Source organism: Lagopus muta, chromosome 1, assembly GCF_023343835.1.
Source record: "Lagopus muta isolate bLagMut1 chromosome 1, bLagMut1 primary, whole genome shotgun sequence".
NCBI classification, from domain to species: domain Eukaryota; kingdom Metazoa; phylum Chordata; class Aves; order Galliformes; family Phasianidae; genus Lagopus; species Lagopus muta.
Window position 1 is genome coordinate 171,416,672 of NC_064433.1, and position 25,345 is coordinate 171,442,016.

A 25,345-nucleotide genomic window follows, 5' to 3' on the forward strand; every position below is an offset into this window, starting at 1 on the left:
TATAAAACATGAACAACCACTCAGATTTTCAGAACATATTGTACGCTTCTGCTGAAACCAACGTGCTTGGTATCATTTCATAAGGTCTCATTGCAAAACTGAATTAAAAAAAAATAATCAGTCAATTAAAGAAAAATCAATCTTCCTAGCTACTGCAAGCTAACATAGTGTCTAGAGCATTAATTACTAAAAGCTGCATTTGAAAACCTGACCTATATGAGCTCCAAAGATCAGAAAACAGAGAAATATAACTACCTGAAATATTACATTAATGTCACTTTCAGCAGTGAGGGTATATTCATGCTTCTTCACACAGAGATGCATTCATATGGTTACCAGCAAGCTATCCAGCAGATAAAACTAGGTTTCAAGAGTTTATGTTTTGTTTCAAAATATATCTAAATGTCAGTTTTGATGACTGCTTTCAAAAAGGCAGAGCTTAGTCTTATAAACCAATCTAACATGTCAGGAAAGGTTAGAAGGCATAAAAAATCACTACCTCAGTTAAAAAAAAAAAAATGACATCCAATTTTCAAGCTGATTTATCAGTGGAAAGCTAAAATTGATAGTTTGCCATTACTGGGTAGCAGGCTGTCTAAGAAAGCTGTTACAAAGCCTTTCATTTTGATTTAGCCACATGGATCAATACAAACCTATACTGTTTCAATTTTACAAATATTGATTTTCTGATATAACCTCTGTGGGAGAACATTCATCACCTGCCGTAGTAAAAATATTGAAATTTATTTTGTAAACTATGATTCTCAACAAAATATAGCATTCTATTGACTGAAGTGAAATCTATTTTTCCACATAACAGCTAATCACTGTTAAAATGATCTTCTGAGTAATATATATTTTTTTTCCTTTTCTGAGATGCAATAACTGGAAGGATTAACTTCCCCTTCCCCTTCCCCTTCCCCTTCCCCTTCCCCTTCCCCTTCCCCTTCCCCTTCCCCTTCCCCTCTCCTCTCCTCTCCTCTCCTCTCCTCTCCTCTCCTCTCCTCTCCTCTCCTCTCCTCTCCTCTCCTCTCCTCTCCTCTCCTCTCCTCTCCTCTCCTCTCCTCTCCTCTCCTCTCCTCTCCCTATCCAATCATGCATACTGCAATTCATTCAGAGTAGGAGGACAAACTAGAACTTCAAGTTAAAATCTTAAGGAGCTGTTAATACTGAAGCGTTACACTAAGTTGCCTCTGAAGTCTGGAACCATTTAATGCTTTAGGGAGAACTGTATTTTTTTTTTCCTATGTTTTTCCAATACCAAAGGAGAAGCAAACTGCTACGGCTGAAACAGCTTTTTTTTTTTTATGAAACAAAAATCTTTATCTTCATTTGGTAAGTTACTTTGCTTATACGCAATGGTTGACTTTTACGACAACCCATTCAAACTGATAAAAACAATTCAAAAAGAAAAATGTGTTCAGTTTTATAAGACAACTTTCAGTTGTATAGCTTTTCTCACTCCACATTTTCTGAAGCAGCAATGCCAGGAGAAGTTTAAAGGCAGTCATTTCATTAGTTCGTAGTACTTCATTCAAATGTAAAATGCTTAAGAATTCCTTACAGGATTGATCCAACAACTTATCCTTTTCTCTCCCGTTCTAAAAAAAGTCCCTTTATGATTTATATGAACAGGACCACAAACATTTCTGACTGCTGGTGAGTGCAGATATGTTATCCAGTTAGAGCACTAGTACAGAAAAGACACCAAATGAGATTTAGGAAAAAATATTCTGTGGATAAAACTAAAAGAATTTTCTCAGCAGTGTATGAGAAATAAATGAAAAAACGTGGTAATACTATGTGTATAGACTACAGTCTAGGACTGAGCTTGAAGGAACACACAAAAGTGTTTAGATAAGTGATAGATAATAATCCTTAGTAAAACAGTATCATCCAGGTCAATGATTATTAAGCAGAACTGTGAAAAAATCCTAAATGACAAAATTATACACTAAGTAAGTGAAATTCCTGAAGCAAAAATATATCATCTAAATATCATTTTGCACCAGTACAGGTTGGGGGATGACTTGCTGGAGGGGAGCTCTGCGGAAAGGGACCTGGGTGTCCTGGTGGATGACAGGTTGGCCATGAGCCAGCAGTGTGCCCTTGTGGCCAAAAAGGCCAATGGCTTACTGGGGTGCATTAAAAAGAGCATGGCCAGCAGGTCAAAGGAGGTGATCCTCCCCCTCTACTCTGCCCTGGTAAGACCTCATCTGGAGTACTGCGTCCAGTTCTGGGCTCCCCAGTACAAAAAAGACAGGGATCTCTTGGAAAGAGTCCAGCAGAGGGCCACGAAGATGGTGAAGGGCCTGGAGCATCTCTCCTATGAGGAAAGGCTGAGTGAACTGGGTCTGTTCAGCCTTGAGAAAAGGAGACTGAGAGGGGACCTGATCCAGGTCTATAAATATCTAAGGTGTGGGGGGCAGAATGGCGAGGCCGGACTGTTTTCAGTGGTGAGTGGAGACAGGACAAGGGGAAACGGCCGGAAACTGCAGCATAGGAAGTTCCGCACAAACATGCGCAAGAACTTCTTTACAGTGAGGTGACGGAGCACTGGAACAGGCTGCCCAGGGAGGTGGTGGAGTCTCCTTCTCTGGAGATGTTCAAGACCTGCCTGGATGCCTACCTGTGCAACCTACAGTAGGGAACCTGCTTTGGCAGGGGGGTTGGACTCGATGATCTCTGGAGGTCCCTTCCAACTCCTACAATTCTGTGATTCTGTGATTCTGTGATCATAAAATCTGGGTAGAATTTCTTGGTAGACTTAGGGCTTAACATGAACAGTCTGCCTATTCAAAGAATACAGAATATATATTGGATACTAAACTCATCTCCATATGTGTACCTGAAATCAAACAATACCGACATCTAAATATCTGAATTTAAAAATAAAAATAAAAAATGAGTACAACAAAAATTTGGTAGAAGACTGAGGTGGGAGAAATAAAGCACAGAAAAGAGACAAAAAAAACCTCTGGCTGATTATACAGTTAAGGACTTACCACTCTTATGAGGAGCCATTTTAATGTGGTTGAAAACCACCAGAAACAGTTCTTAAGCTTAATATTGTTGATCACACAGAAAGGACTCTGTCACCACAGAAATTCATACTCAATCTTAACCAGATTCAGTGAGTCTGAAGCATCACAAAAACTCACTGAAAGGCTACTGTACTAATGCATATTTAAATATAAAGCAAAGCAGCACTAAATACTTAAAACATTTCTCTTAAAATAAGGTAATATTTAAGCACTGTTTTGGGGCTTTTTAACCTATTGACAGATCTCGAGTCACTGTTAGGAAGTATTGTAATTCATGGGGAAAACAAGGAGGACAGATAAATAAAATGATTTATTCAGTGCTGGGATGTCACCTCGCTGGCAGCACTAAGATCATAACTTCTTTCTTTGGGGCATAAAGTGACTGCTTTCACATCAGAAGGAAGAATTCTGTTTTTCCATATGCACTGTAGTATGAATTCTGGAGGGTAGGATGGATGGAAAAGTTGGTAAGCCATATTTAGACATGCCATGAATTGCTGTGATGCTTTGTTGGTGGCACTTATTAAACCCACATGTATTCTCAAAAAAAATTAAAAATAAAATAGAAGAAATTTGAACATTACTCCTTAACAATTATTCCAATCATTGTACATTATTCACTAGAAATAAAATTCTGCATTTTGAAAACATAATTGTATTTATTACATAATGAAAATTAATCTATGTGCAAAAAAACATCTAATAGTTTCTGAAGAAATATTTTAATCCTTCATGGGTTTGTTTTGGTTCACTTTTCCTTGGAAAAACATTGGTCTTTCATGGTGTCTGGTTTCTTGGATTATTTTTGTTTAAGGAAGGAAGGAAGAAAGAAAAACTTACAAGAAAAATATCTTGTTGACTTTGAGCTGCCATCACATAATCACAGTTGCAAATAAATAGGGCATAGATGGCATTGCTAGTAAATATGTTTAAAGATCCTTACTTCTGCTCAGGCATTTCTACATTTAACTATATGCAGCACAAGAAGAGAGCGACCTTCTAAAAAGTAATGATGGTGATTATCCACATAATGGTTGGAATATGCAAATATACAGCAGCCATGTAAAGGAACAAAAATCAGACAGCAACTTCACAATGCTTAAGGGCTTCATATTTTACAGCACCAGCATTAATGGAAAAGTTAATGTAGCATTGAATAACAGTGAGTTGCTCAGCTGCTGCTACTGCTGCAGAACATTTAGATTGTGGAAATAAGACATCATTTTTTCACTTGTATAACTTTCCTGACCCACAAAAAAAAAAAGAAGAAAAAGAAAGAAAAAGAAAAAGAAAAAGAAAAAGAAAAAGAAAAAGAAAAAGAAAAAGAAAAAGAAAAAGAAAAAGAAAAAGAAAAAGAATCCAGGAAAAAAAAAAAACCAACCTCTCACCCACCCACCCCCAAAATCATGTACAATGTATTGCTCATTTGCTTAAGAAATACACCCAAGAGCATAAGTTGGAAGATCAAAAATTCAAAGAAATAATTAAACCAATTGAAGCAAGATAATTAAGCTACAGTGCTGGAGAATATCACAAAAAACTATACTCTGTGACCTAACTCATACCATGGTACAAATGTACAAGAACAATCACTTGGAGGACATAAAATGGAGTACACAAAATGACACAGCATTTTTCCGTATTAACTCCTGATCTCAGTATATGAAATATCCAGGAAATTACACATACTAAATGCCTTATCTTATAGATACTAGAGGAAAAACTGCTATTTCCATTTTTAAGTTACTCTACATGAACACATCAGTGTAAGGAATATCTGAAATTGTGAAAAAGTGATTGTCCTGAATGAATGACTCAGTAAATATGATGGTGATAATTCTCATCTTATTCACAGTTGGCCCAAAATTTAGCAGAACAGTGTAAATGAAAGTCAATAGTTGTTTATACATATTAAAATTTTAATATAATTTTGCACCAAAATGTAATCTGTGCCTGAACAATTTGAAAAAAAAAATGCAATATCATGCAAGTATGAAGCAGATGTTTGTACCCATCCCTTAGTCATGGGGTATTAGATCTACTAGGAAAAGTGCACCTGATGGAGGTTTTGGATACAGGCTAAGTTGCATTTTTCTACATATTCCAAGATAAAGCACACTGAGGACAGAGTGCCATTTATAACTTTCCAATGAGCAAAGTCAACAGGGATACTTCAAAGGTATGCAACACCAAGATATTGTAATTGGAGTCACGATTTTGTCTCTACATTGAGTACCACTGACAACTGTATTTAGGGAGAAATCTGTGGAAGGGGTGAGTCTTGCCTTTACAGCTGATAATATTGACTGGTATGGGAAGAAAACAGTAAACCTCTGAGCATTAGAGCCAAGGGATAACTTAAAAGAGACACTAGCCAGGAAACCGACAATTTATTGAAACTAAAACATCACCAAGATTAACGCAGGACTAGGTGAAGAGCCTTCGAATGAACATGCCTTCAAACACGCACAGTAATACATACTGGAGTTCTGCTTACTTGCAAGGAGAATAATATAGACTCAATAAAGAACTTGTGATGAACACCAGTTCTAAACAACTGCATTTTCACTACTCAGTGTTTAGGCTCCCTTAATATAGTACTACTTGTGATAGAACATCTTATAAATGTTTTGAAAAACATGAATGACAGAAGGAATCTGAAGCATTTTCCTAGTACAAGAATGACCATTGTGGCCTTTCTACAGCATGCATCCTTCCTAAGGAATGCATGTATTTCAGAAAATAGTAGCTTTACTTTTTGCGAGTTCTGTGAAATGTCAAATTTAACAAAAGGAGGATAAGAATTTAGACTTTTTTTTTTCTTTTTTTTTTTTCCACTGCTGTACTCAAGAACTCCTTGTTTACACTTAAAGAAGCGGAATTCTCTAAATAAATATTGCATTCAAAGAGCCACTCCCAGCAATTTGTCACTGTGCCACTGAAATAAAGGAGCTCTTCTAGTACTTTCAGCATAGGACATCCCTAAGAATAGGTCCCTGTCATGCATTAATAAAAATTTAGTGGTATCCAGCAGGACCTTTTGAACCTTTCTGCACAGCTGTCAATAATGCCCTTTCATAGCTCAGCTACAGGATATCAAATGATTCAGATATATCAGATGAAACCCAACATATAACCTGCAACTACAGCATCTGCAATGCACACATTAGAAAAACTGATGTACCTGGCCTTCACTGGAAAACCACTCAGAAAGAAACAGGCCTGCTTCTTTCCAGGGAAGAGGACATGTTCATCAGAAAACAAGAGTAACATAAATGGTATCACTAATCCAAAACAAACAAACAGGAAGATGAAAACTAATACAGAATATATCTAATTTGCTAAAGGATCATTTGCAGTAACAGAAATATATAAATTGTATGTAGAAAGTTGATTTCCTTGTTTTTAAAAACAATTGCTAATACTCCTCTAACACTACTAAATTTTTTAATTCTAATTTTCATAATTTCTCTTTACTCCATTAGGCTTCAAACCTTTAAAAAACCTCCTCTGCCAAAAATTAAGAGGCAGAATAGTTTTAATTCAGGATATAATCAGATAAATTGGTGACATTTCCCACAAGTCTCAAATAAGATTTTTGGCAGTTTTTAATTCATAGGGTCATAGAATAACTGAGGTTGGAAAAGACCTCCAAGGTCATCCAGTCCAACAATCCGCCTACCACCAATATTTCCTCACTAAACCATGTCCCTTAGTACCACTATATAAACGTTTCTTGAATACACTTCCAAAATCTTGAGAAATGAAAAGCAACATATACTTGGGGAACAATTAAGCAATCTGTCCATCTGGATACTCAGGATGCTTGTAAGTAAACAAATGTTGAGCTTTTAATTAAATCAAGCAACTTAATTCTTCACTAAGATCACGCATTCAATGACCATAACAAAAAATATTTTTTCTTCTTCAACCCTGCTCAGTATGTAATCAAATACTGGTATTGTCTGCTTGCTTGTTTTGTTTTTGTCTCATCGGAAAGAATAGTAAATTTAGGTTTTGTTCTAGTGGATGGATATCACCTGCTGCTCCAGTCTGTACTTTTCTGACAGATTTTAGTCAATGCATTTGCCTAGATTTTTAACTCAACAGTTCAGTACAAAGCTCTACCACTGAAAATACAGTCTGAACTTCACCTAATAAATTCCGTCTACTATTAAACTGTCAGCAACTTTGAAAATAAAACTTATTTTTCATGAAAATAGGAGATGGTGGGCTACTATTCAGTGTAAAAGACAGAAGACAATCATTCTTAGATAATAAAAACTGGAAGCTTAAATGTCTATGCTTTAAAATTTAAAAAATGAAAAAATCTTTAATAATACCAAAAAGCCACTTCCATCCACCATAACGCAAATATATCACGCTTTACTTTCTCCATGTTTTCACATAACACGAGATACATTGTGCATAAAAATTAAGGCCCTCTTATAGAAAAGTATCCCAAAGGGTCTAGGAGTATTTCTAAACTGCACCTATGAGACGTCACATTTAGCTTCCTCTTTATGTACGTTTTTATTGCTTCCTACCATTAGCCCAAACATAACTTCTAGTAAATCATTAGAAGAACTTTCATGCACATTAATCTTTCCTACTTTCAGACTGTAACAACAAAAAACCCAACAGCAACAACAACAAAAAGACATTACCACCCAATAAATATAATTTGCTGTCAGGAACAAAGATAAAAAACAAAGATAGCCTCAAGAATAAGTGTACTTCAGTACATCACAACAAACAAAAAAAGAAACAAACAACAACAACAACAGCAAACAATAAAACCTCACAACAACAACAACAAAAAAAACACAAACAAAATGAATAACTGAGCTGGTACATAAATTTAAAGAAATAACTATTTAAATTTTAGTCCACTGGCACTGTATACATACAGTGTTTTTGTAAACAATGGTTAACGTTCTCAAACTGAACAGAAGTCCATGTGTCTTATGCATTTTGGGAGGATTTTCTAATAATCTAGACAATTGGATAGCTTGCTACATTATTTTGTTTTAGAATGGTTCAGTGCTATTGAACATTTAAGAACGATTTATGGCATAAGGCAGTATATTCCTGAAGCTGAAACGATCATTAGACTCTGATGTTCATCTATTTTATTGAACTACCCACAGGGAGCTTTATGGGCATACTATCATGTCAAGGTCACAGGATTAAGTGAGCAGTGATGACAGTAAACAAGCCTTTTCTGTATATTCTAAAGGGTCTTACTGAGTTACTTAAAATGCCATAAACATAAATAGTCTCCTATCTCTACAACACATACATGACAGATGACTTCAAAATCCAACACTCTTGAGCAATGGAGCTTTACAACCTAAACAGCCTATATTATTGACAAAAGATATCAATATACTGGGGAGGAAGAAAATGGGGAGAGGCTTGCAATCTGTCATCATCAACTATTTTATGTTTCTAAGTGTAGAAGAAATACATTTCCATATACTTCAAGCCTCTATGCGAACAGATATTGCTGCTGAAAGAACTTTCACGTTAAAAAAAGACAAGTTATATAGAAAAAAGCAAACGTTATAATCACACACACACCAAATGTATTCAAGCTACGAAAAAAAAAAAAAAAAACAGGCAATAAAAACTGTGCTGTAGTTTCAATACTCCTTTGAAGGATTTAATTACTCTGTAGAAGTACAGTGTGCATTACCGTATCCATTTTACCAGTGAGGAATGCAGTATAATCAAGTACAGCCATCTCCTTATGCGAAGTCTATGACAGATGCAGGGTTTCTCAATCAGTCAGAAGAAATTTGTGTAAACTTATTCTCTTCATTCTTTAGAAATGAACAAAACAAGACAAAGCAAGTGCTACTATCCAAATAAAATCAGGAGTGGCCACTTGAAAGAGAAATTCTCGTTTTTCAGACAGCAGAAAAATGAGTTATGTGATGATGATCCTCATAGTTACAGACCTGTGAACATATAATCTGTACTGACAATATGCACACCAAACCGAAACAACTGTCCCACTATGCTATATCAAAGCAAGGAGGGAGAAGGTTCTGTTTGTTAGCTTCTGTGTCCCACAAACCATGCTCTTCCTGTGCCACTTGAAAACAGGACCTGTCATGCAGCACCTGTGAACAGCTTTTGCTCACTCACTTGCCTATAACCCCTGTGTATCAGTATTAACAATGCAATATAGGATGCCAAGCTGATTTCAAAATTTTACTGAGCAAGAAGAGATGAAGTCACACAGCCATGAACACAGTAAGGATGTGGATGATGAGGACAAAACTACACTTCCAAAAGTTCTTTGATTTCCTCAAAAGTGAGACAAAACCAGCTATGTAGAGATAAAATCAGAAGGCCAAAATGATAGTGACCTATTGGCTTAGAGAACAGGTTTGAAGGAGAACAATCTTGTATAACAGAGAAGTAAAAATGCAAAAAAATAACAAACCACTCCAAAACCAAACAAACATCCCAAAGTCTGATTTCTTTTTTAGAGAGACCAGGGCTGATGACTGGATAACTGAGGAGATGAGAGAAGTGGATATTATATATCTTAGCTGACTACATGCTGCAATGAGGAAAAGGGGAAATACAAGAATTAAGTAGACTCTTAGTATCCAGAACATAAAACTTAGTCTGACTTTACAGAAGCTTGCCAAAACAAGCCAGGAAAAACCAAAAAGAAGAACTTTTTGTTTAGCATGCAATAGCTTATTTTCTTTGAACTTTACAAACAGGCATGAAACAAACTTATTGAAAGTCTGGGCAATGTTAAAAGGAAAAAAATAGTACTGAATGCTGAGAGAGATAACATAACAAAAAATCTTTTACCACTACCTCTGAAAGAGTACGGACATGGGAAATATTTGAATGTAATTTTCTTAAATAACTGAGAATACAAGAAACTCGGTGGTAAAGTGATCGTTCATTAAAAGGACAGATCTTAAAAAAAAAAAAAAAAAAAAGTTATAAAAAGAGTATGTTTTGAATACATTTTAATGCTAGGATGGGAAGAATTTTGTTCATTAGTTTTAGATATGTTCTGACTACCTCAAGGTTTTTTTTCATAATAATTCATCTAATTTGCTGCACACAGAATTATCCTATATATAAGTTCAACTGTAAAGCTAGCAAAGACAAATAACAGGTTTCCTAAGACACATGCAGAATTACACTTTTCTTTCCCCCACTCAAAGTAAAAAGGATAAGAACATGTGATAGAGATCTTCCAAATTATGGTATCCTCAGAGTCTGACACTGATTTAATCTTGAGCTCCTTTCCAGCTACTAACCTGAATCTCTCCAAGTTTTTGACAAACATATGGTTGGATATAAATACATTTCAAATAAAAAAGTACAAGACACATTAAGGTTTTGAGAGGAATCAAAATCACTCCACCTGTTTTCTTCTTCCAGTCAAACTTTGCATTTCTGATAACTGCTACAAAAATGTTTAAATCCATCTAAACACTATAGATTCTTCTTTCAGAGGAAAAAAAAAAAAAAAAGTACAGGTTAGCATTTGTATTATGCAATTTACCTGAAGAGATAAGCGGAAAAGAATCTCAGTATGTAATGGTACTACTTAAAAATAGTATGTTTATCACCAGTTTACGTAACAAAGAATAAGACAAAGAAATTTCCCTTCCCTTCCCTTCTCTTCTCTTCTCTTCCCTTCCCTTCCCTTCCCTTCCCTTCCCTTCCCTTCCCTTCCCTTCTCCTCTCCTCTCCTCTCCTCTCCTCTCCTCTCCTCTCCTCTCCCCTTCCCTTCCCTTCCCTTCCCTTCCCTTCCCTTCCCTTCCCTTCCCTTCCCTTCCCTTCCCTTCCCTTCCCTTCCCTTCCCTTCCTAGAAACATAAAACTTAATTTTCCAGAATTTTATAAGCCTTTGTTCCTTTTTACTCTTTGCTTTCCATCCTCTCTATGGAGAAAATGGATATGCATTGCTATACTGCACTAGACTGAATTAGAGAAAAAGTGAGAATCATGTGAGGGAAATGTTACCTGACAAATGAGAAATTCTTCCCTCATTGTTTCTACCGAGTTTCTGCATCTGTCTAAACGAGAGGCAGAGAAAGAAGGCACACAGATGCTAGAAACATTGTCTGATATCAGCACCTGCTTTTGAGTCTGCTGAGAGCCACTCCAGAGGCTGCTTCCTTTGCAGGAACTAGGAGGAAAAGATGAGGAGAGGCAGCTGGACTTTGAAGTCCTACTGATAGAAGGAAACTTAAAAACTGACAGACTGAAATTTAGATTCCTCAGGAAATCCTGAGCTGAAAAAAAGCAAGGAATCTGTGGGAATATTAGGTGGACCCATTGTGTCTACTTGAACCTATTCTTACTCTTTCTTAAGCATTCACTTACAGTTGAAGGTAGTTTACCAGGCTAATGAACCACTGGTCTGAACCTGTTTTTGTGACTTTATACTGGAAGATGAAGTGCTGCATGAGGCATGTGCTAGCTCTGTGGTTAGAATTAAGGAGGAGCAAAAGACCTCTTAGAGTGCTGAGGTTGATTTTTCCCTTAGTATAATACACTTTAAAATCTTCTTGTTACTGCTGCAATAAAATATGCAGACAGTTGACACTATGTCATTTCGATTTTTATTCTGATTGCTGAATTCTAGAGATTTGTTGTCTGTTACACTAAGAGAAAAAGACTGTGAGCAAAAACTTCTTCTTTGTGTTTGCCATAAAGCAAAAGGGAAAAAACAAATTATGGGCAGAAACAGAAGACACTTTAAATAGAAGTGGGGAAAAAAGAAGAGAGTGAAGAAGGAAGAAAGTTGTTCTCTTATTGCAGAATGTGAGAAAATGTCCTCCTTCTTTAATATCAAATATAATATAGTGCTATTCCTAGAGATAAGCAAGTCTTCCCCTAGAGTATCGGTAGAGTATAGAGTATAGGTGAGTAAGTCTCCCCTGAGTATCTTGGTGGTCCCAACATGGGCAAACTACTACTTCTTTCCAAAACAACTATTTTCTTCAGAGGTGTCTTCCAGCTGTGGGAGAAAGCCCATAGTGAAAAGACAACAGTTGAAAACAACAGAGTAACCTTGTACAGATACAAAACTGGGTAAGTCTCACTTAAGCAAACTGGGTGCTCGCTCACTGGGCCCATCTCTGGCTGTGAAGTGCTTCTGTCTTGGCAAGTATCGCTATGCTGCAAATACATCTACATCTAAATTACTGTTCTTAGGAAGAATATTTTTCTATTGTGCTACTGATATGACACAGTTAACACAAATTCTCTGCCTTCCACCATATTTGGAGAAGATACTGGTGTAAGCAACCAATATTGGATGTAATATAGCAGGTGCAGAGCAGCAGAAAGTTGAAAGTATAGAAAGAAGGATAAGAAGGGGATTCAAGTGATAAAATACTAAAAAACAGTGATTGAATTAGAAAAACAACCTCTCACGTATATGTTTAAATCCTTCTAGAGAAGGGTGATTAATACCAGATCTAAAATATGAAAATTGCAGGCACAGCATTTATCATAGTATGGAAGTTAAGTAAAAACAACAGAAGACAGAAAGCATCTTTTAATGCTTTATCATTATGGAATTGTCTTAGAACTGAATGTTTGGAACCTGCAACCAAAATAGCTACTAAATGAGTTAAAATGCAGATTCCATAAGATCAGTCTGGAAGTATCCGTTCTGAAAATAAAAATACATTTCACCAGCTCCAGAAACAACTTCATTTCTTTGTTTGTATAGAATATGTGGAAAAATGCAGAACTTTAACAGACCCTCAAGCAACAGACATGTCAAATACACTGCTGGACCCAGTAGACTGGATCAGATCCTATATCTTTTCTACTATTCTAAAGCTTCCTTTGTAATTTATGTCTAGCAGTTAAAATGAGCCAGAAATGAATGAATAGCTAAACCAGATCAAGCTGATTTGCAGTGGCGGACTGGACAGGATCTTTGTGCTCTCAACTTCCTAAGGCAGCAGCTAGTATGGTGATGGAGACAGAGCAGGGCTGGCTGCAAGGGAAACCCCTTACCAAATTCCTGTGTTCTCATCCCTCTTACTGTAAACTGGAAACATCTGAAGCAGGTTTAGAAGCAGGGTCTTCCCAGGATCACCGTACTAACAGCCCTTCAGCCCTACAGGTTCAGAAATAGGAAGTTCTCCTCTTTCAGATCTCTCCCCCTTCCCCTGCAGAACCCAATCTCTGCAGAAGCACATGCTGTCCTGAGAGGCAGAACTTGCTGTCTGGCAAGAAACTTTGTATTTCCAGACTGTCTGCCCAGATGAATTTGGTCTTCACCACAGAATGAGTTTGACAGCTCTGCCCTCCACCATGAATGATTAATTTGTTATGGATGTCTCGTTTAACCAAAGATGGATTTGAACAGAAAAAGCCCTTGTATACTTGCTGTTTGGTAAAGCTGCTTTAATGCACGTAGGGCCTCCTTTATCAAATCACTGAAAGCAAGACAACGAAGTCTTATTTTTAAATGTCATTTTTCTCATAATAATAATCCTCCTATGTATATCAGAACTGATAGTGTGAAAATATCAATACAGAGGTATTTGCTATTTAGATTTTGAATAAAACCTTGAACTCAGAACTCTGTATTGCCCTAAATTGCCTTAAATATATACAAACTGTAAGTATAACTAAATATGCAGTTGTGGTGTCTGATTAAATTCAAGAAGCTGAAATAAGAGAACCCTCCAAACAAGCATGGTGAGAGATAACATCCCAGACATACATGGGGCTGATAACAAATTTGAACTGCGTGTACAGAGAAGTTTCATTGAACTTACATATATATATTTATATATATTGTTAAAGAAAGATGTCTATGGGGAGAGAAGCAGATGGGAAGGAAGAGAAGCACCATATGAAACTGACAGAGAAGACAGAAGGAAGCATATGTTGTGACATGAAGACTATAACCCTGAAAAGAGCTAGGGTAAGTGCTGGCTTACAGAGGCTTTGAACGATAATCTATGAAGCACCCTGTGTGATTCTTCCTGAGATGAAGGAAATAGGATGTTGCACGTTCACTGTGAATAAGTGGCAATGCATCAAAGAAATACCCAACCCATCAATTTCTCATCCCAATGGAGAAAAACCTGCAGAATTCAACTTTGGGTATGATGTTTCAGTTAAGGAAAGGAAAAAACTATATGTTTTGGGTAAGCTAAGATAAATTAGCAGATCATATCTAAAACTGTTAAACTGACGAAATCAGAAAACCAGAATTAGTTTGGCTTAAAGGCAAACAATGTTTGTAACAAACCAAATAGATTTGTTTTGAATACTGTTACTCTTTTCTAAGATATGAAGGACAAAACAAGATGTTTCAATAATTTCTTTTTGTTGTAAGGGAGTTGATGTTCACACTTGCAAGAAATGAGGCGAAAGAATTTCAGTTTTTGCTTTAAGAACTCAATGGAAAATATTTATGAAGATGGTGACACTGAAAAACAATACAACAGAAAAATATTTTGTAAAGAATGTTACTTACCACTCTAGAAATAAGGAGATGAAAGAGTAAATAGGTTCTCAGACTGCCTGCAACCATGCTGAATGGTTGATACATAGACTGGGACAGTTCACACATTGTTACCATCTTTGAAATAATTAATTCAAGTAGGGAAGTATTTGCATAAAATTATTTTTTCCTGTGTAAATGGCTAATTAAGAAGGAAATTGAAAGGCATGGCACCTATGATTTTATTTTATACTCAACTGTCTTCTTTGTTTCTTTGAACATTTTGAAAATAGTTTATATCTAAAATTTCTAATTTGCAAATATGATAGAATTGGGTTCATCAAACCCCTTGATTTTCCTCTCAATAATCACAGTGCTGCCAGGAATTAGGTTAATTTTTGCTCTCTCACAAATGAACAAAGAATAAACTTTGTGGCACTTACAGATCTAACACAGTAAATGGTGCTTGTTGCTGTCTGCAGAAAGAGTACCTGCAGACACAAAAGCTGAAGGACTTATAAATTCAATGTGTTGAAATGCCAACACGAGGGAAAAAAAAATCAATAGCTGCATAATATTTCACAAAATCAGATCTTAATATTTTATAAGCAACTTTGTTGAAGGACTTTAGAGGCATTGCCTAAGTGTTTATCATGTGGAACCGGTTACCTATTTCTTTGCCTGCTCCTCCTTGACCTGTTAAGGATTTCTTTAATTTACAGTTTCCAAGAACGTTCACAGATTCAAGAGCCACTCAGGGAATTGTTAGAGTACATTCAGAAATATGAAAGTTGTGACAGAAGTGATGCGGTCACTGCAGAGGTGTAGATATCTGCAAACTTTTTAGTAGCTCTCCTCCAGTCAGGCGGCATCTTCTGGGGCACAAGAAGCAGCAGTGCATAAAATGACTGCTGACACTGTAACTGCACATCAAGAATCCACTGCCCGAGAAGACAGTGGAACGTAAAATTTTAGAATTCATCTCAATTTCCATTCCAGAAAGAATACTGGAGAAACTGTCTAATTAAAAGCAGGTTTTGCCTTCTACATCTAAATAGTTACGTGAGCCCTCTTTGTAGTCCTTCCTGCAATCGAAACCTTTTAAATCTGCCCAAGAACAGTGACCTCAGTTATTTACAAGGCACTAGATGTTCTGTGTCATCTTCCCACATCTCCTGTCTTCCTAGTCCTTTATACACTTCATTAGGTCTAAAGACAGAAGTTACACTTGTGTGGTGGATCACACAGTTGCTGTAGTAGGACCTGAAATGCAAGGACATTTGCATTCTGCAACTGGGAAACCTCTTTGGAATCTTTTTGCTGTCACAGCTTCATTATTTCTCCAGGTTAAACATCAGCCAGAAGCAGCTTGCAGCTAAAAACCGACCGCCAGGCCAACAGCTGGACTGAACATGTCCAGAATGGGAACTGAGAAGCAGGCACACAAGGAAAGTGAAATAAAATGGGTGAGTTGTGTGACCCAATGAGAGTCACCTGCAGGAGTGAGTGCCCAGTGACATGGCAAAGATCTGACTGAAGCCTGCAAAGTGCCTGCAACCAAATTTGAGCCACAACATCATTCAAAAACACAAAGACATTAAAAGGACTGAAAATTAAACTTATCAGATTCAAGTCTCCAGATACACTATTTTAAGCCTCAGCTAGGAATAACACCAGTGTCCATTATGAACTCGGGTTGCTTTAAATTAACCATATCAAAATCCTCTAAATGTCTTTTTTGTAATTACTACCAGAATGTCTGTGATGGTACACTACAGAATTTCTATCAGTCTAAACTTCTACATTTTCTACCACCTTAAAAATGAAATACATCTCCTACATCATCCAGGAAATTGTAGTTTCTTTGGAAGATACAAGGATGATGAATATGAAAAACTACATTTTATTTTTTACACTACATAACCACAAGAACCAACTAGACACAACAACAGAAAGAATGAACAGGATATATGACAGTTATTAAATGTTATTTCTGATATGTCTGTTTCATTATTCAACATCTTTCCTAATAAGCTGAAGCCACAGGTATGTATTCAAGCTATATTTAAATGTGTTGGTGTATCGTTTTTTTTTTCCCCCGAAAGAAAATATTTATCTATAGAAAAGTTTTTGAATCAGCATATCAGTCTCAACCAGATTTTTACTGAAAAGCTTTTTCAGAGCTAAGGAGGAACTTTCTGTTCTGCTCTGACTCAGAACAAATCAGTGGAATTCAAGTAGGAAATTGAACTGTAAAAAATAGGATATTTGGAAACAAAACTTTTTCAGTCTCTATTGTTTGACCAGGTCCACTTTGAATAAATAATCAATTTAGTAAATAGCTTGAATGAAAAAAAAAAATAAAAAACAACAACAACAACAAAAAAAACAATAAAGAGACTTGGCAGCTTGTGGCTTTGCAGACAGACCCGGGTTCAAGACCTTACTCAGAATGAAGGAAAGGAGCAATTTGAGCCCAACTCTTCCACACGAGGAGGGTCAGCACCTTAGCCACTGGCTATTTTTGTGATTTAGAATTGGAAAAGCAAGGCTTTGTTTTTTAGCATGATATAGGAAGAAGTTTCATTTCACCCTTGTGTTGAATGCAGTCAAGTTTTAAAAGCAGCACTCAGCATAGTTCTGATTAAAATCTCAAATATTACATTGTCATTTACATAAAATAAGAATTATGTATTTTGGATCACACTGTTTTTATGTGTTTACTTCCTTACAGGGGCTCCTGAAGAAATGAGCTGCACTTTGGTTAAGCTCAGCTGCAGACTTGATAAAGTCAAGCACACACATAAGTTTTGTGTTAAGCATATGGACTTTGTACATGGCTGGTATCAACTACTGTTTTGTTGTAGGAGAGTTAAGATTTACCAGCGGATCTTACCACTTCATCACTCGCACAGAAAAGTTATAAACAGAAGAAAGCACGACACAGCGACTTGTGTTCTGCTTCTGCTTGCTATTTTTACACTGACTATAATGCTAGATCCTCTGCTTCCTCTTTCAGTATCTGTATGGAAAGCTCTCACTTGTTATCTCATCCAGAGCACTTCACTCAGAGGCTATATTACTGGAGGGAGCCTCAAAAACTTCCAATATACCACTAGCAAAGCTGCATTAAACATAATTGACAAATTTTCATTACAATTTACTTGAAATATAATGAAGTATTATTTTAGCAATCTATTCAGGAGCTTTATCTGTAAAGTTTTATCAAAGAAGACTTCTCAAGAAACAGTTGAAGCAATGCCTAATTACAGAGAATACATTTCAGCAATTCTAACTCCTACCAGATTCATTTTCCAGTTATATGGTGACAGTTTCTCTTATACCTTGGAAGTAACCCACACATTTTATGCTATCAGCTTACCTATAAGAAACAGCTCCCCAGGCACCATGCTTATTTGTTAGGATGTTGAGTATCTTCTGTTTCAGCTGATTGGCTGTAACGTGATCCCGATGCTTTGCAGCACTGATAAGATGATCACACATCTTCTCCTCCTCTCTTCTGTCAGCAGCATACTGAGCACACTGGGACTGGGAATGAAAGTACATCTACTTGATAAAAGATAGGCTATTTGGGAATCACCTGAGAGTGGTAACTTACTAAAACTCTTTACATCAATAGCCAATGAGTTCACTAAGATAATTTTAAGATGAACAGGACAAAACAATTTACATGATTCTACTACTATATTTCATTCATGAAAAAGCTCTCATAACATGTAGAATTTGAAATATTGGTGGAGAATACAAACAACTTACAATGAAAAACATTTAACTATCCACCTCTGTGTGTATGTAATCATGGCTATGTCTTAAGGCTTGATGTAGAATTTTCATACATTCTCATTTATAACATACAGATATAACACATATAATTTTGACTTCATATATAACACAATATTCAACTTCAAATGCTTTGTGTAAAATAAGAACAATGTAAATTTTCCCTTTCTTTTCTCAAATCCATGTTAAAATTAAATCCGATTTCTCCTCCTATTAAAGATCCTTTTGAAAGGTCTAAAGGAAGTAAATGTAGCCATGGTCATTAAAATGAATCCATTACAAGTATCATTTTCTAGCAGTAAATTACAAAAGCTAGATTATTCTCAAAAGACCTAATTTTATAAATACCTTTTAAAAAGACCTCAATTTTTGCTTGCACAAATTATTGTGCGTCATTTTAGAAGGTTTAACCAATACTCATTGCTGTAACACTTTAAGCTGAATTGACCACCATCTTCTAATATACAAAAAAGCAATTACAGTTTAGTAAAACTCATGGTAGATTGTGCTTTATTCTTCCTATTTCTGCACATTGCCCATTTAATGCTGATCTCATTAGCATTTGCTAAGATTTTAACAGTGGTCTTTCCATTGCGTTATAGCCATTATTTCAAATAATCTATCTGAAAAAGAACAAACATTACACTAATTCTTAAAGGGTTAATTCATTTTTCAATTTATCTTCTTGTACAGAGAAGCACCAATTAGTACAATGATCTCCCTTTGTAATGAGGTTAATATTTCACCAGCTCATTGGACAGTAAAATTAAATTTTCATTTTTCTTCCTAAACAATTACAAAGGTTAACAAAATGGAAGTTAACTGTGAATCAACCAGTCTAGGAGGAATTTCCTTTGCCCTGATTACATCCATAGTGGGTGGAGGATAACATTTATATGCTGGTCCACAGTCTTCCTTGCTGTTGCATGGGCAACACAGTAACTCAGTGCAATCTGGGTCAAACAATTTCATCCATAATTATTCAATTAAAGTGTAAGTGGTAAAAATAAAACAGCCATTCGCATTTGCTGGGAGCAACAATTAACATGTACTTAAACCTAGAACTTATACTGATACAGCTTATTAAAACCAAATGACAGGTTTGAAATTATGCAAGAGAAAACTACCAGAAATCTCTTTGTTCTTACTCCTTTCAGATAGGATGAATAATAAAATGTTCAGTATTATTATCATTTACCTAATGCTATAAAAGACAGTATATGAAATACTCTTCCAGATTTTAACCATCACCTTATTTAAGTACATTTGAGGTTCATATTTAGTAGAGACTAAATTGCACTAAATTTTCTTTTATGACTTTCAGACTTTATCGTCCTCATCTAAAATATGTAGCTGAGGCTTTTCATGTGACAAAAATAATGAAAAATTTTGTATATGAAAAATGCATTGGTTTCTTTACCAGACAATAAGACTGACTTAAGGCTATTCCTTCAGAGAATTTAGTTAATATTCTAAATCCTATTTGCTAACAGAAGCTGGAAGTTAATTGAATATTCTCATTTTGTCTAGAGTTCTGACAGATCTTATATCTCAATGTATTCTTCAAAGAACAGATAACTCAATCTTCTATTGTCATCTTAGGTTACTGCACGATGCTCTGATAAATATCAAATGTTATATATTGTTGAGGCAATATGAAACTTCACTCTGACACACACTTAATTGTAAATGTGATTTTATCTAAGTCCAAAATATCCAGTATATGCCTGGTAATAAAGTTGTTGCAATCCCATATGACGAGTGTCTGCTGTCTGCTCTGACAGGATGAAGTAAAGGTTATGTGTATTCAAAATGACAACAGATATCTCTGTGTCTCACACTTTTCAGCTAGGTCAAGGAGCACAAGAACTAGTACATCAAAGTGTACATTTAAGAGAGCTGTTTCAATGAGATAAAAACCTCATCAAAACTAAGATTACTGGATTCTATTTCTAGCCACCAGGTGCTTGTTGACATTTTCTGACAGATGAATAAATTGATTATTATCATCAATAAGTCTATCTCCATCCTAATAGAAGGCGACTTGCAAATTAAAATACAAGGAAGTTATGTTTGTGTATGTATATTTGTTTATATACAAATGTATTAAAAAAAAAAAGCAGATTTGGAAATAACAGTGATACTGAAGTGTTGGATAAAGGCAGCATAAAAATGCAAAACTATATTGGATAAAGTCTAGTCAAAAATTAAATTTTAACTGTGTTTGAATATTTTTGCGTTTTTAAAAACGGGAACTAAATTAATACAGAAGGAATCATCAAAACCATTTAAAGTATGGGACTGAAAAAAATGTTTTTGAAATAGCTTTTTTGTATCTTTGCCTCATTTTCAAGTAATTTCATTTAAACTACAATACTACTTGATGAAAAAAGAAAAAGAAACCTGACTCCTTTTGAGGAGAAAGAATTATAGACGTTAAAGAGTTACGGGATCCAGATGCTATGTTATTTCTTCCAGTACTTAAAAAACAGGCAATGTAAACAGAATCTTCATGTCAGTAAAGACTCCTGGCTAGCAGATAAAGTAAGAATCAGAATGCTTCAATATGTAATTTATAGGAGGTAGATATTCTAAGAATATCCAAAATGTTCTACCAAAAATATCCTAAAATATTAATTCTAACAAAAGAGTTAAATTGTGATGTGCCTATATGCATTATCTGTTTTTCTTTCATACTGAACTGAAATATACTGTCGATAAAATCCAACAAAAATAATTAGTAATGAGGCTTATATTACAGTTTGCAATAAATCAGTAAAGTTCTTTGTGAAGTTAAAGAGTCTGCCATATCAGTTGAGCAGACATTCTGATTAAGGGATTTCTTCAAGCTAATGCTTTCATTAATTTCAGTGAGGAGATGAGATATTAAACCAGTTCCTTGTGTTCGACATTTACCAAAGCTTTTAAAAACCAGTTTTGAAATGCCTTCAATATAAATTTCTTTGTTGGAAGAAGAAAATCTTTATTGCATGGGGTTACAGTCTAGGTGACAACTGAGTGAAAACAGAAAAGCAGAAATGCACCAACTCTCAGGATTACCTCAAACTCAGCATGCTTGTGGACATCTTCAGCTCTTTGTCGGTTCAAAATAAATTCTGCTTCGTTTGCAACACGCACTATATGGTCTTTCATTGCATGACATAATAATCTAAAATAAAAAAAAGTCACAATCAGCCTTTGTATTTGTTGTACTTCAAATGTGTTATTTGAGCAAATTTGCTTAAAATGCAAAAAATAAAAATAAAAAAAAAAAATCACAGAACTACTATAATGAAATCACTATTTGCCAAGAGTAACTTTAATCAAAATTTTTTAGTATTTGTAAGAGCACAAAGAAATCACGTTACATGGAAAAAGCTTGCTATTTCTTATTGAAGAGAATATATCCTTATGGAAGTAAATTTCTAGTCTATTTTTCAAAGTAGTCTCAGTACTACAACCTCATTAAAAAAATTTAGATAACTGCTTAAACTCTAATTATACTATTAAATATAAATATTCAAATGTTGAAGTATAAAATTGTGAAATAATACCTGCTTTTTAAAAACTCAAGTACAAAAACGCGTATTTCCAAGTTTTTTTTATGACATCTTAAACTTGAAAAAAAAAAAAAACTTTAAGAAAAAAAGAAAAAGATTAAAGTTAGATTGAGGATTTCAGTCATAGACTTCAAATTAAAAAAAACAAAAACAAAAACAAAAACAGAAGGATTGAGAATTTCCATTAAAGACCTTAAATTAAGACACTTAGAGAAAACCTCAAATACCATGATACACGTAATAAAGCTGCAACATAAACAACACTACACTGTTAATAATGCTGATGTTTTATTGGACAGGAACAATGAAAGCAATTGTTTTCTTGTCCCTATATTATGTTCCTAACGTTGCCCACTCTATTCAAAATTTCTTTGCTTTTCAAGTCAGCAGAGAGGAAGTATCTTTCAGGCTGCAAAGATCTGACCAGACTGTCTGGTTAGGATCAGGAAGAACCATTTCTCTTTGTGCTAAATTGGCACATGGTTTAAGGGTTTTCCTTTTTGCAGCATGAGGGAAACATACTTAAATTTAGAGATCCTTATATTAGGAATATGAGATGACTAGCCAATCCCACCCTAAGGCTGATGTCTGATGCTCAAAAGCAATTAAAAAATAAAAGTCAGGATTATTAGAAATGAAATGCATGATAAATGGATGTTACACCTATAAAATGAGAGTCCTGAATCCTATTTTTGCCTCTTTTGGTGTATTCTGACACCTGTGAAGGAGGGAAATATTTTTTCTGACCTAATGTTTAATATGGATATGCATCATGGGAAGACATAAATGTTGGGATCTCTGTTTAGAGATAAGGACAAACCAACTTGGATCAAGTTGATGAATACTCATGATTTGAATGAGGCTTTTTTTAATATCTCTTCGCTATTTTTCTCAGAAGTAAAATGTTTCTGACAAAGCATAGCCTAAAAAAATAAAGGTGCTTCCACTGTCCTCTTCCAAATTTAGAATTATTTTTAAATCATGAAGACATGATTTGCTATTTTATTAATGTTAAGAATTCAGATATATAGATTCCAAATGAGCATTTATGACATTAACAAGATTCTCTGAGATGAGGACTGGAATGGGAACTGGACTTTCTATGAAAAAAAGCTGAGGGAGTTGGGCTTGTTTATCTTGGAGAAGTGAAGCCTCGGGGGGACCTCTTTGCAGCCTTCCAGTACTTAAAGGGAGCTTAGAAACGGAAGGGAAATCAAATTTTTACATGTCTCTAGTGGTAGGACAAGGGGAAATAATTTTAAACTAAAAGAGGGGAAATTTAAATTAGATGTCATGGAAATTTTTTTCACTGAGAGGGTGGTAATGTCCAGGGACAGGCAGCTGAGAGAAGTTATGGATGCCCTGTCCCTGGAGACGTTCAAGGCCATGCTGGATGAGACACTGGGCAACCTGGTCAGGAGCATGATGTGGTGGTTGGCAACCCTGCCCACAGCAGGGAGGCTGCAACTAAATCTTTGAGGTCTGTTCCAAATCAAGCCTTTCGTTGATGGCCCTGCATGTGGCACAGGGGCTGGAATATGATGGTCCCTTCCAACCCAAGCCATTCTATGATTCTATATGATGCTATGAGAAGATACTTGAACTGAACATTTAACATCTCCAGTTTAAGGTTATATCACATGTGTTCATGAATTTAAGAGACTATTGACAAAGGACCAGTTAGCTAGGATTTCAAAACTTGAACACAAAGATTTCCTCTCCAACCCATCTAATGGACCTTTGTTCTCTAGAGACTGAGACCCCTGAACCACCTGGAGTTGCTGCAACTTTTAGACACTACATGAGACAAATTTCAGGTAGCATGGAAATGCTCCAGGTCTTCAAGCTTCAAAGTTCCAACATCAAGACAATGAAAAGTAAAAGGCAACCAGTGAGTATGCCTGAGCACAGGGTCAAGATTGCCTACAGCTCTCATATTATTATCTTGCCCTTCACTCATCTATTTTCTGCTCTAACTTCCTGCAAAGATTACGGAGAGCAGCCCTGCAATCACATCTGCCAGCTTCTTCAGTCCTTGTGGGTACATTCTAGCAGGGCCAATGCACTTGCGAATGTCCAGTTTGCTCAAGTATTATTCCACCAGAGCTATACCTTCTTTATTCCAGCCATTCAGCCTGGCATTCCTGAAGGTCAGTCTTGCTAGTGAAGACTGAGGCAAAGTAGGCATTCAATACTTTGGACTTTTCACTACCCCAGCTAATTAGGTTGGTTTCCTTCAGGAGAGGGAAATTATCTGCTAAGCAAAACATGGCGGAAGTGTTTTACCTGGATAAAATCATAGCCAGCTAACCCTGACTGAATCTTAAATTCATACACATGCAGAATAACTCATTGTGTTGTCTTAATTGGGTTACACTTCATGAACACGCATAGTAATGCCCTTATCACTTTTCAATCCTACTAACTCAATCGCATGCATAGCATAAGATTAGAATAAAAGAAACCTCAGACTTTTCTGGCAAGAGAACAAGTGCTTATGACCGTCTTGCGGACTGTCATTAAAAAAAAACCAACAATAGAAATTACTCAAAAAGGATCCCAAACCAGGAAAAATCTTATACTTCAGTAGTATCAAAGGCTGTCGATGCACCAAAAAAGTTTTTGAGAACTGCAAACAAAACAAAGGGAAAAATATCACCAAACTCACTCCTTCACTACAACATGCAGCCACACCACACCATACATACACTTTAAACTATATTCAGTTTATGAAACGTATTTTCATGAAATCTAGTTCAAAATGCAACTAACTATCTTGTCTCTAGCATAGCTTTGGAAAGCCCTCTGAAGGTTAAAACTCTTCCTTTGCTTTCTAATCCAAATGTATATTCTTCAGTAGTCTTTACTGTTTCATTTTTATGCAAATGATAGCTTTACATAGTTGTTCTTTCTCATGACCTGATATTCCATCTATCCCTATTTTACTAGGCTAACTAAATCAACTCTCTTAAATATTTCTTGTATAACCATAGTATCTCATAAAAGAGATTACCTTCTGGGCTGTGCTTGTCACGACTAATTTCACCTTTTCTGACAGAACACAGTCAAAACTGGCAGCAGTATTCTAGACAAATTTTCAGCAATATTTACAAAGTAACATTTATGCTGCCTCATCTCAGTGGAAATATATTTTCTGATGCAATTCTAGAGTAGAGTACTACTTTCCTTATGCTCAGCCCTATTTCCTAATGTTTTGTAAAAATTAAAAAAACAAAACAAAACAAAACACAAAAGAAGTCAATGAGAGACTGGTCTTTTACACCCTCAGATATCTCCAGAAGATGAAAAAAGTCTTTCTCACATATGCTCAAGAATAAGACCTCAGTTTTTCATATTGTAACATTATATAAAGTAATATGTAAATATTTTATAATAATGTTATGCATTGTTGTTAGTGTAGGTATGAAACACATCCATTATATTCTGGTTGATATTTGAGACAACAGCCCAACT

At 35.6% G+C, this 25,345-nt stretch overlaps 1 protein-coding gene across 10 annotated transcripts in view; it reads right to left on the reverse strand.

Annotated features, from left to right (window-relative positions):
- Nucleotides 1–25,345, reverse strand: part of NBEA (neurobeachin) — a 458,626-nt gene that overhangs the window by 205,278 nt on the left and 228,003 nt on the right. For all 10 annotated transcript variants that reach the window (XM_048948371.1, XM_048948342.1, XM_048948328.1 and 7 more), the window contains 2 exons: nucleotides 21,372–21,480; nucleotides 17,893–18,059 (listed from right to left, as the gene is read on the reverse strand). In XM_048948371.1, the coding sequence (XP_048804328.1) occupies nucleotides 17,893–18,059; nucleotides 21,372–21,480 (276 nt within the window). The remainder of the gene's footprint in view (nucleotides 1–17,892; nucleotides 18,060–21,371; nucleotides 21,481–25,345) is intronic.